The 13,198-nt window shown below is 42.2% G+C and overlaps 1 protein-coding gene across 2 annotated transcripts in view; it reads right to left on the reverse strand.

Moving 5' to 3' along the window:
* The window catches only part of Efcab11 (EF-hand calcium binding domain 11), a 159,908-nt gene that overhangs the window by 113,204 nt on the left and 33,506 nt on the right, over window positions 1-13,198 (reverse strand). Inside the window, exons 6-9 of one of the 2 annotated variants that reach the window (XM_021202413.1) lie at window positions 10,733-10,743; window positions 7,982-7,985; window positions 1,174-1,178; window positions 523-535 (exon numbers count right to left, since the gene is read on the reverse strand). The exons of the other annotated variant lie outside the window; for it this stretch is intronic. Coding sequence (XP_021058072.1) covers window positions 7,984-7,985; window positions 10,733-10,743 — 13 coding nt within the window. The 3' untranslated portion in view covers window positions 523-535; window positions 1,174-1,178; window positions 7,982-7,983. Of the gene's footprint in view, window positions 1-522; window positions 536-1,173; window positions 1,179-7,981; window positions 7,986-10,732; window positions 10,744-13,198 lie in introns of those variants that run through there. 2 annotated transcript variants of the gene reach the window in all.

Consider the following 13,198-nt stretch of genomic DNA (forward strand, 5'->3'; position numbering starts at 1 on the left):
GAGCCCTGGGGTTACTGGTTGGTTCATATTGTTGTTCCTCCTATGGGGCTGCAAACCCAAACCCCTTCAACTTCTTGGGTCCTTTCTCTAGCTCCTTCCTTGGGCTCAGTCCAATAGTAGGCTTCGAGGATCCACCTCTGTATTTGTCAGGCACTGGCGGAGCCTCTCAGGAGACAGCTATAACAGGCTCCTGTCAGCAAGCACTTGTCGGCATCCACATCTTATAGCTGCTCACTCTACTAATGGGGAAACTAAGGCAAGCTGAGGTTCTTTTAAAAGGTCTCCCCTAATAAGCAACAGACCACGTACTTAGACCTAGTTACTTTAGAACATGCTTTTTTAACCAAAGGAATGTCCAAAGCCCCCCAAGAGGCAGGGAGTAACCAACACATATTTATTAGTAGAAGGCACAATATCTACTCAGAACAAAATGAGATACAACTAGAGTACAATTATTTTGCTTAAAAGAATAAGAAAGTCTGGGCATGGTGGCACAACCTGTAAGTGGAAGCAAGAAGATCTCAGGACCTCCAGGCTATCCTGGGCTTTAAATAAGTCCCTGACTCAAGCAGAAGATGAAAGATTTAAAAAAGAAGAAGGAATCACTAGAATTCCTTTACTTGTGTTATGGTGGATTCTTGAACTTTATGAGCCTTTAAAAAAAAAAAAGGACCCTAGTCTTCCAGCTCTGCATGGCTACCTACCAGTCACTCAGGATGTTCAGATAACTCAAGAGACCAGAGAAACAGAAGTCGCTTATACAAAATTCTCCAGACACTTTTATGGGGGGGGGGGGGAAGTATTACTGAAAATGTGAAGTGACTCAGGTGGACACTCTGGGGGTCTCAGGATGCAACACTCCTTAAGCTCTCCTGGCTTCTCCTCAAAGGGCTGCCTTGCTCTCCTTATTGGAACGTCTGTACATTAATACAAGTTTTTCTTTTTTACATGACCTATTTTTCCAAAGGGACTGAGAGGGGGAAATTATAAATGCATGTTTAAAGCCACACTCATATTTAAATTCTCCCTATTTCTGTCATGCATTTTTTAGTACTTTCTATGTGCGATGAAAGATAAGAACGTGTATGCATGATTAATTGTAATGATGGAAGAATGCGAGGCAGTTGCTTAAGAAACGCGAACAACAAAGGAATAAACTACTGCAGACATTACCAGGACTGGAATGACACTACTCTGTGTACTCCATTGCCATGGCAACTAGCAATGGGAAGATGAATGTTTCCTAGTCACTCTGCTTTGCAGTTCACGTCTATAAATCAAACTTGCATAAAGAACACAAGATTTCTGCTTCGGACTGTACTCAGAGTGAGTTTATTTTCCTGTTCCTGTATAATTATAGAGAAACAGCAGAAAACAATGAGGTCATTTTGAGTGGGGAACAAACTCAGAAATTACTAATACACCTGCGGCATACAATGCCATTCATCTAGCAAAAAACAAGAAGCAGGCGAGCCAACCGGCAAATGAGAGCCTGTCTGCTTCCTGGGCACAGCCACACCACCGCTTCTTGGCTCTGGCTGAGAACTGCACATTCAGAGCCTGGTGTGCCCTGCCTTCCCTAGCCGGGCTCCGCCATGGATACAGCAGCTCCTTAATTACCTGCCTCAGGAGCAGTCTGGGTTGGCATTGTGCAATTGTGCAGGAATGCATTCCATATTTAGTATGGACGTTTACTGAGGCGGAACAAGGTACAGTTGTTTTTATTTACATGGAAAATGGCTCACTGTGTGAAAGACAGGAAGGAAAATAACACAGTATCATGGAATTGGAAGTCAGTTGATCCCAGTTAGGATGCGATCTACGTGACCTTGGGTAGACACAACTGTTAGTTCAGGCTCCATTTTCTGAACTGTGAAAAGAGATGGTGTAAATGATTCCTGAGCATCTCCATTATTCAAGTCCAAGGCACTGTAAAGGCCAATTCTCAAAGACCTGATCATAACAAAGACGTTAGCTGTGATAGTTCTAAAGAGGGTACACTCGACTTTTGTTTTTTAACTTCTCTATTAGCAGACACTCCCAGTTGATGGTGTTTCATGGTTATCACTTGACAGAAACCTCCTTTTGTTTCAACTTTCTGAGCCAAAACACAGAAAATGTACTAAAACTATCAGTTCAACTAAATGACAGATACTCCTATAACCTATTTTTATAAATTTATAATACATTTAAATCAAGGCAACAGGACCATTTATTAATTTCTACATGCTGGGAGGATCTTGCAGCTTCTGTAAGTTTTTTTTTCCCTTGGTGTGTGTGGGGGTGGTCACTGAGGTTGACCTCCAGGCCTGACACATGTCAGCAAGCATCGTCCACTAAGCTACATGCTCGCCCAGTATCCTGCTTCTTTAAGCCCGCAGACTCAGATGTGTTCAGACTCTCCTGGAGTACATCTCTGTAAGCCCAAGACCCAGCAAGGCCTGATAAACTTTTGTAGAATAACTGGGTACTTAAACAAACTCTTAGTACCACCTTACTGTCCCTTGTAGTAAATGGGCACTTCCTTCTCCACCCTTAAACAGCTTCATGTAGACATACAAAAGACATCCCTGGGGGTGACAGGCAAATGATAAAACCATGGTAGTGTCTTTTTGGGTAAATCTCTCTTAACAGTATGATGAAACTTTTTGATTAAAAAAAAAATATCACTTTTGGGGTGTAGAGCATAAGGGGTCCCTAGACATGAGTAAGGTCTCCTGTCCCTTGCTAAGTCTTCAGGGTTTGCTATTGGTACCAAAGGAACTAAGTCTCTGCACACAGCCACGGAAGCATTAAGGTGGACAATAGCAAAGGAGCACTGGCCTTATGTCCCTGCCCTCAGGAAATGTTTATGCCACCTCTGGGGAAGGCAGGCTGTAAAGAAGCTGAGGAACTGACAGGCAGTTATGAACTGTGCAGGAAATTCAAAGCAGGATCTGCCTGTGCACCATGCTACTGCTCTAGGTGGGCCTCATCAGAGCTGTAAGCAAGGGCTTTGAGGGTTAAAGAAACAAACCTCACCCCAGAAAAGCAATGTGTCTGCTGTCACAGGAATACATCCACAGAAAAGCAAACTCCTAGTAGCAATAGAACGTCAGCATCTGGAAATCTAACTCTGGCACATAAACACGGCCAGGACCAACACTCCACTTCTCCAGCATCCATTACTGCCCGCACCCTTCTCCTCCAGATGAGCCGGCTCAAAAGGCTATTGCAGGATGGAGTTAGATGTCACACAACCCTGCAATTTCCAATAGGTGGACATTAATGTGGGCCAATCATCTCAATACGGTAATTTACTATAAATATATTCTGCTTGCCATCTGAGAGATTTGATCCATTTCTTAACCCTAGGAAGTACATGATTTGGGCATACACATTTTATGCTAAAAATTCAAAACCTAGTAAAAATAACATTTATTAAGAAAGGCTTCAGGTTTAACTTCTTCTCCATCCAGTCAGTCGTGTGTGTGTGTGTGTGTGTGTGTGTGTGTGTGTGTGTGTGTGTGTGTACAAATGTATTAAATCAGAGTTCTTAGCACCACCAACTGGACAAAGAGATCTACTACACATGTGCTAGGCACCCAATTTGTTTTATTCCTTGAGAGCAGATCATAAATGTTCATTTCACATTTAATTTATAATAAAGTAATTTATTTCACTCATCAAATAAAATTAAAAATGCCTCTTTTGTCTACCAAATTAATGTTCACTCACACTGGTTCCCTCAGATAAGGAGGCAGATTCTGGTTAGCTGAAGTCTACCTACTGGAGCTAATTTGATTTATTCTACTATAAACACAGACTCTAAAGCAAAGACTGAGAACTGCAATAAAAACTAGAAACTTGAAAAAGGGCAAATTCAATGGACTGCATAACATTCAAGTCTTTGGTGTCCATAGCAGACATCAGTTTGGTCGGAAGTAAAACGACTGAGCATATAATTTACATTTAAATATTTTTTGAACATATCCAAGATTCTTGATTTCACATGTTATTATTGATCTCGCCTCCTAGTTAAGGGCACATGCCTGGCAATGTGCTCTAAACACGGAGGGTCTGCGAGAGCCCTGAGGGTGAGAATGTGACTGCAAATAAGCCTGTGAAACTGCCATCCCCCAACAAGTAAATTAGTGCCCATTCATGCACCCACATGGCACACACATTAGCTTACCCCCAGACCAACAGATTTGTGGGGACTTGCTGCCATGGAAAGTACATCTAGTCACTTGTGGTCATTGCACATGTACCCTGAGGAGTGAATAACAGCAGCAGTATGACAAATCTAGTCTCTGAAGACCTCTCCACTAGACTATGTACAGGTAGATAGACAGACAGGCAGGCAGGCAGGCAGGAAGGCAGGCAGGCAGAAGAGACTACAACGTATAGTCAGCCTCTACATAAAAATCACAATCTCAAGCCCAATAAAGAAGTCAAGTGGGAGCTGACACGATGCCTCAGTGGGTAAGAGCACTTGTGCAAGCATAGGATCTGACTTTGAATATTCAACACCCATGTAAAAAAGCTGGGCATGGCTGCACATGCCTATAACCCCAGCAAATGGAGGTTGGGAAAAGTGGATCCCAGCAGCTGCCAGACGGACAGACTAACCAAAACAGACCTTCTGGTCAGGGAGAGGACCGTTCTAATGAGAATAAGGCAGAGATCAATAAAGAAAGATATCTGATAACCTCCTCTGTGCACACATTTACACACTCACATTCATGCACCTCACACTTCACACACACACACACACACACACATTCATGCACCCACACATCACACACGTATTAATGCACCCCACACATCACACACTCACATTCATGCACCTTACACACAACACACACGCATAATGCACCCACATATCACACTTACATTCATGCACCCACACACCACACACATATTCATGCACTCACGCATCACACACACATACACACTCATGCACCTTATGCACAACACACACATCATGCACCCACATATAACACACTCATATTCATGTACTCACACATCACACACACATACACATTCATGCACCTTACACACAACACACATTCATGCACTCACACATCACACACACATTCATGCACCCACATATTACATACTCACATACACACACCCACACATCACACACACATTCATGCTCTCACAATCATATACTCACATTTATGAACCTTACACACAACACACAACACACACACACATCATGCACCCACACATCACACACTCACATTCATGCACTCACATATCACACATCCATGCACCCATACATCACACACCCACATTCATGTACCCACACATCACACACAAACACACACACATTCATGGGCCCACACAAACACACACATGACATCCCCTAACACACAATCAAAAGAAATAAATGAATAAGACAATTAGTAATAGGGAAAAATAAAACCAAAGGCCAATAGCCGCTCTCTCCAACTTAGCAGATGCCTTTGGCATGTAAACTCTGAACAAGTAAACTTCCTCTTCATCTTCTTGTTCACATCATTTCTTCATTCAATTACACGCTCACTAGCTGCCTTCTCCAGTGAGACGGGATGCATTCAAGGAGGGAGCCTGTGTGAGCTGCCTCCTCTGCCTTCCCTCTTCCTAAATGGTACTGGTGTGTTCTCTCCAAGACAGGGCGTCTATCTGAAGGCATGAGCGGGCTATAAGGATCTTAAGTAAGATAGTTAAGAAAAGCATTGTGCTAACATTCTCTACAGCTCCACAGGTACCAGCCATGCATGTGCTGAATGGACATGTATGCAGGCAAAACAACCATACACATAGAATTTTTTAAAATAATTAAAAATTTAAAAATCTTTTAAAACTTTAAAAAGAAAAGTATTTTGTAAGTTTTGCTTTCATTTCTATGTATCCTGTAGCATGACTCTTGAATAATGCTTAAGTTTGTATAGATAGACTTATTTTGAGGTATAATATCAAAAATTGTATGTTTGCAGTACAAAATATGATGCCTTAATGAATTCCCTGTGTAATGATATCCACAATCAAGCTACTTGATATATTCATCACCTGACACATTTCCTTTGTGTTTGTGTCTGCTTTAAGAATACTTAGGAACTGTGGTAAAAGTACAGTTGTATTTTTTTTAAATTACAGAGATCATGTGACACATTAGATCACTAAGATGCATTCACTTTATAATTACAAGTAGTTCTTTTAACCAATAATTCCACCCCTATCCACACATTGCTTGAACTCTAGCAATTGTCAATTCTATCGTTTCTGTCAATCTGATGATGTTTAGATTCCACAGATGAGAAACACTATGTAAAATTTGCCCTTCTTTTCCTGGCTTATTTACTTTAGTTTAATGCTCATCAAATGGTGGCAAATAGTGTTTATAATATTCTGCCTTTTGTATGTATGCAGGAACACAGAACACAGGAACACAGGAACACAGAAACACAGAAAAGACTGGTGACGAAGAGGAGGGAAAGCCAAGGAACCTAAGCAGAATCTGAGATGTTCTCCACAAGGCAGAAGTCAGGACCACCACAGTGTTCAATAGTGGGAAGGGTCTGTAACCATCAGAGAATGAGCCGTACAAAGGGTTGACCTGGCACAGAGTTACACCAAGAATATTGCATCTTGGCAGCAGAGTGTAGCTATAGGAACAGGATGGATCAACAACAATGCTATAACAGGGAACTGAAGACAGCTGAGCTCAAGTCCTTCTGGACATAGTGGGGTATGGCGTGACCTGAGGGACAGCACATCAGGCTGTGCTTGGGAAAAGAAAGTATTCTTCAACTACCCAGGCTCAGAGCCATGAACTAAGTGCAGAAGATGGCTGGCTTGACTAATCCAAACTTTGTTAAAATAAAGATTATATCAGGATATGAGTGTGATCCCACAGTGGGGTCAAGGCAGGCTACTGAGGATTTGTGCAAAAGGATCCAGGAAGATGATAGGAGAGTTCACACTAGGTCACAGATACACACACACACACACACACACACACACACACACACACACACACAGACAGACACACACAAGTTAATTGATCATAGGATGTGTGTTGTGTTGTGTTTGGGGAGAGAAGTAGATGTACTACAGAATGAAGGCAAGTGGACAGTAAACTCAGCCCTCAGACTGACAAAAAAACAAAAAACAAAAAACAAACAAAAAAACCCACGTAGGCAGCCGTACCAGAGTCCACTGAACAGCTTAGGGCCTGTAGTAGAGATCAGAGCCAACAGTGGGCACAGGTGAAAATAAGGGAAGATGAGTGGTCACCATTCCTGGGGATTATTAGTGCTGAGAGGAATGCGATGGAGGATGTGGAAGATACAGGATGCAGACAAGAAAGGATGGTGGGAAGCAGCAGGGCGCATGCCTGGCCACCAGTAACATGTGCTGAGAGGTTGTATGATTCTAAGTGCCACAGGTGATGGGGTAGCAGAGAGTGATGAGGGGACAATATGTGGGGCACCGTAGACAGCGAGAAGACAACACAGCTGCTCTGTTACCTGAGATTGTCCTGGGGACAGGGGATACCCAAGTCTTCAATGAGCCATCAGTAGGCTCAAGAGTTACACGGGCAGAAGCCAAGGGAAAGATCATGCACAAAGGGCTTAACGTCGAGTCTTCAGAGGATTTAATTCCCAGGTGGTTCTGACTTTCTCTAGCAGCAGGTTTCAAACAAGATGGGGGAAAGAACAGCGAATGAAGCAAGGTAGAAATAAGAAGCCCCCGTGGTGACTGTACTGCAACTGAGGTAAAGTCTTCTAATGAATCAATGGACAACCCTGGCCTTACGAGGACAGGGAATAAAGTTAGGTTAGCTTATTTGCCTCAGTTAAAAGTATGCCTCTAGCTGGGCATGGTGGCACACGCCTTTAATCCCAGCACTTGGGAGGCAGAGGCAGGCAGATTTCTGAGTTCCAGGCCAGCCTGGTCTACAGAGTGAGTTCCTGTCTTGAAAAATCAGAAAAAAAAAAAAAAAAAGTACACCTCTATTCGACAGCTTTATATTTGTTTTTTGGGGGGGTTTCTTTTCTGTTTTGTGTGTGTGTGTGTGTGTGTGTGTGTGTGTGTGTTTGTTTTTCACAAGGTACCTGGCAGATATTTTGGTACTGCACAAGAATTCCCAGGCAAGACATGGAACACACGCAGCCCTACCACAAAGCAACCAGAACTCGAATGCTTGCAGGCTTTCTCATGATAAAATGCTGTCTCAGCTCCCTTTGTGCACATTTTTGTAAATGGTGCCTTTTGTTTATATCACAGATAATCAAATGAAATCTCACCAAATCAAAACCAAATTAAACCAACTCTCAGGAACAGGAAAGAGCTACACAATTATGCAACCTGTTTCTCAAGAACCTTTTTGGGCAACATGCCCCCCTTTCTTGAGTGTCAGGGGATACAAAGGCATCGTCCTTCCTGCAGAATGTTGATACCGCTGAAAGAAACAGAAAGTGATGGAGAGTAAGCTGCAGGGCCAGCCTGCCTGAGTCTGAATCTTGGCTCCATCACTAACCAGCTGGTGGTCTGGAGCAAATCCTTTCACCTCCAAGGTATTTTCTCATTTGTAAAGCAGGCATAGGCACTATAGTCTGTGAGCTTCCACACAGTGCCTGGCGCAGAGCGAACCCTCCGGCGTAGCAGTCACAGTCACTGATCACGCTAACACGGCACTGGGCCTCAGCAGTTCTAGAGAATATGAAGGATGTTCTGTGGGCCGGAGCGGCAAGAGACACCATTTAGATAAGTAGATGGGGATGTGGGAGGAGAGGTGAACCTGGCATGAGTAAATCCGTGGGAAGACAGGTGAGTAGGCTCAATGTACGGTGAGTGGACTGGAATGGTACTTAACCTGGGAAATGCCAAGAGGGTATTCCAGTCTCGGACAGCTTTATGTGTTAAACTAGAGAATCTAGATTGTTCTATGGTAAGCAGTGAGAAGCTGGTGAAGGAAGAAAGTAACATTGAACACTAATGATGTTTTACTCTCATTTGCCTACATTTAACCAGAAAGGTAGGCTAGTGATTTTCAAAATTTAATATGAATCATGAAGGGATCATATTAAAATAAATACAAGTGATTCAGCAGGCTGAGATTAGCGTTGCCAATAAGTCCCTGTGCTGATACCTGTCTCTAGAGCTCACTGAAAAGTAAGGGTATATTTATTCAAGGCACTTTGGTTAAAGAGAATGGCCGGGTAAGAGGAAGGTAGACAAGATGTCAGAATTTAAGGAGCAAACACATAGGCTTCTAGGTTATAGACAAAAACAAAAAACAAAATGAAACAAAAAACTGTCCTAGAAAACTTTAATCTGATTTAGTTTAACAATTTTGATATGCTTCTTAATTATAAGCTGATTTTTCCATAACAGATAAACACAGCTTTGAGACAGAAGGAGAATGGCCTTGAGTTCAAGACCAGCTTGGCCTACCCAGCATGTGACAGGCCAATTTGAGCTGCAGAAGAGAACTCTATCTTGGGAACGGAAAAAAAAGAAGTAAAATAATTTTATTTTAAGTATCTCATAAAATATAAAGCTCCTTTAGCAAATCAACAGTTTATTTGATAATACAACATGCTATATGATTACAATTCCAGCCCCAGAGTTCCATTATCTGATAAATACAGCATGCTATATGATTAAAATGCCAACCCAAAGTTCCATGAAGGGGGAAAAAAAACTCCAAGAAATTGATTCCTTTTGCTACAAAGAAAAGTGGCATGAATACATTCATGATGTGTGGCTATTAATAACACCAAGGATGACTGAACGGGTTAGCAGCATTTGGTCACAGAAAGAAACCATGGTAGCAGTCTCTTATGTGACAGTTGAATTAAAAGAAAAATGGTCCTTGTGCTTGTATCACAGGAACAGGCTATTCAGCCACATATGTAGCTGAGGAGCTGGGGACAGTGGCCATCACACTGGCTGCAGTGACATCTCAAAACTGAGTCCAGGACTGGACAGCTGTCACACTCAGCCATTTCGTCTTGAGAACAGTCTTTGTTACATCGACAGAGCACATCTGTATTCATACTTTGGAGGCTTATGAATATCTGCAGTACGCAGAGAGAATAGAAGCTTGCCATGCCAGGCTCCATGATAAATAACCCCACCAGAGCATCTCTGACTTAGGCGACTTAGATGAAGCACGACAGGACCCCTTCCTGCGGAAATGAAGAGAGTCCAACTGAAAAGGCTAGGTGACATGAGGGAAGACAGGCCACAGGGAGAGCTTGGACTAGAACCCAAGTCATCTGAGTCCTAGCTAGGGCCTTGACTGAGCTCCAGGACCCAGTCATGACACCAGAGTCCCACTTACAGAGTAAAGCAAGCAAGCACACGACGTCAAAGTGTAGTAAAAAGCAGCCGTTCTCTGCAGAAGCCGTTCATTTCAAATGTAACCAATTGTAGTAAAAACGGAGCAGCGAGCTGTGTAGAGTGTGGTGATAAATATCTGACCATTCCTGTCCATGCTAAGCACACATTCTAATGCTGGAAAGAATGTGAGTATACAAATAGCTGGGTAAATGCACAAAGATGAAGATGTTCATGGAGGATTAGTAGGTTAAAGCAGACTGTCGAGACAATTTCCTTGGTAGGGGATGGGAAACATCTGGGCAGAGTAGCGGGTAAAACCAGCGTTCAAGACAGGAAATACCTTACTCACTGGGCCTTAAAGGATGAGTAGTGTTTGCATCAGGGTGGGTTTTAGCATGAAGAAAAAATATACAGAATCTGGAGCTCCTAAATTTGAAAGAGATTAAGCTCTCATTCCTATCAAATCATATATCTTTGATGATAGGAAGTGAGTTAGATGAAGTAAAGAAATCTAATAAGAGACTCTATTACGACCCTGTGTGATGGGGCCATCGCTCTTCTCTGCGCATTTACTCATCCAGTTCCTGAACTTTATTTAATTCCCGTGTCACTAGTTCTAAACTTCATACTGGCAGAATGACTGTACCTCAAGCAGAAGGAAATGATTTATGTCAGTGGGGCCTCAAGTAGCGGTAAAAATTACTAGCATAGAACTATTTATGTAGATAGACTTTATATGTTTCAATTCTGATTGATATATAATAATCATATATATACATATATACATACATATATACATATATACACACATATATACATATATGGTATGGCATGATATTTCAGGAATCTACCTGTTTGGGCAGCACACACAAATCTAGCTAGTGACCTCTGCCTATGTATGGCTATAAATAATGAGAAAGGACTTCAAGTCTTTTTACATTTTCCTATACAGAAGCACGCAAATAGTTACAGATGGACAAAGACACTCACCAAAGTAGACAACGACTATAAGAACTCTGATCTTACGAAGGTCACATGGTTATACTCAAGTCATACTCCAATATACAAAGTAAAGCCAGGAAAATAACTGTATAAGAGATGGTTCAAGAAAATGATACATAACAAACTGGTTGTTTGCTCAAGGGCATGGGGGCAGCCAAAGAACACAGTGAGGGATAACACTTCAAGAGTTGCAAATGAGCTGAAGAAACACAAAGTTGTTTTAAATCTCCGTCCTTTAGGTCCATCGATGCTGAAAGACTCCTCACCCAGTAAAACAGAAGAGTCTGTTGGCTCGTTTACCCCACTCAAGACAATCTTTCCATCCATTACAGCTGTGACATGAGCCATATGTAATTTTTTTTTGCCAAGTATATCCATCACTCCTTTTAAAATTGCATTCATTCCTAAACTCCAACCTCCTACCAACACTCAGACATTGATCACGTATTATTTAATAAGTCATGATGTTCTTATTTTCAACCAATCTTTAATACCTCTCAAAAGAGAGTCTGGGGGACTAAGTACTTTGAACTTCCTCCAAGTAATATGAAGAAGGGGGTTCTTACATGAAAAATATCACTTATAATTTGGATGTCTTCATGCACTGCTGGAGGGCACAAGGTGGCTCAGTGTTTCCACTATTGCTACAGAGCAGTACTGGATTGCTGTAGCAATCCAGCTATGCACTTAGGATACTGGTTAAGGTACTGGCCTTTTGCATGTGCACTTTCTGTTTAAAACCTGGGAAGCAGAGGAGGTTTGTCAGAGCTCTTTGCCAGTGCTCAGGTGGTGGGAATGTAGAAATACCAGTGCTCACGATAAAATGGAGACAGGCCCGAACGAGGCGAAATAAACATATACAAGGAAAGATGTCCACTCCCACCCAGCCCAGTAAAGCAGAGAGGCGGTGGAGAGATTAATTCATGAAAATCACATGCAGGAAGAGAAGACAGAAAGGAAGGCCACATGTGGCCATCAGGTCTGCTCTTGAGTTTACAGAACTCCCTCCTAGTTTGCGAGAAATAGGCCACGAAGAAAGCTATAATTGAGCATTTTTACTGTCACTGGGTGTTTCAAATTAGTGACAAATGGACCAGCAATCATTTATTAACCACAGTGTAGAAGGCAACATGCTAGTGAGCAAAGACTGTGGGAGATTTGTCCATAAACTCAAGGAGCTTGAAGTACATTATGGGGATAATCATAAACACTGCATTTTTGTTCGGCACATAACTGATTAATGGATAACAATAAATTCTATTCAAGTTTAAAGAAACGAGACTCAACTGTTCAATGCAGGAATAAACAGGGTTGACTAGCAGTACTACAGAATAAAGTTCAAATCTGGACCTGTGGGGAAGAGGGCAAGGCTGTGCTAGGCAAGGAAAACGATGGAGTGAGAACGCACATCACACAATCAACAGCACACATGTCAAGCCAAGGGAAACAGGAATTCAAGACAAGTAAAAGACAAGCCTGGGAAGGAACCAGATGTTAGAAAGGAAGCCAGATGTTGGAGGGCTAGGTTAAAGAGTTTTAACTGTTCTCAGTAGACTCACAAAAGATTGTTTTGAACATGAAAAGACAAGACTATGAAGTTTGCAATAGGTTCGATTAGTGTTAAGGAGGAAACATGATGCTTGTTTGGATCACTAAGTGGGGGAAATCAAGAAAAGAGTTAACTAAACTTCTGAATGCAACATTATCTTGCATATAGCCTCAGTGCCTTCAATACACAAGTACACAAATCATGCCTACACACTCTAAGTGAAAGTTCTGAGTTTCAAATACTGAAAGCAGTCTCTCTCTCTCTCTCTCTCTCTCTCTCTCTCTCTCTCTCTCTCTCTCTCTCTCTCCCTCCCTCCCTCCCTCCCTC

The sequence above is a fragment of the Mus pahari genome, chromosome 7 (assembly GCF_900095145.1).
Source record: "Mus pahari chromosome 7, PAHARI_EIJ_v1.1, whole genome shotgun sequence".
In the NCBI taxonomy this organism is placed as follows: domain Eukaryota; kingdom Metazoa; phylum Chordata; class Mammalia; order Rodentia; family Muridae; genus Mus; species Mus pahari.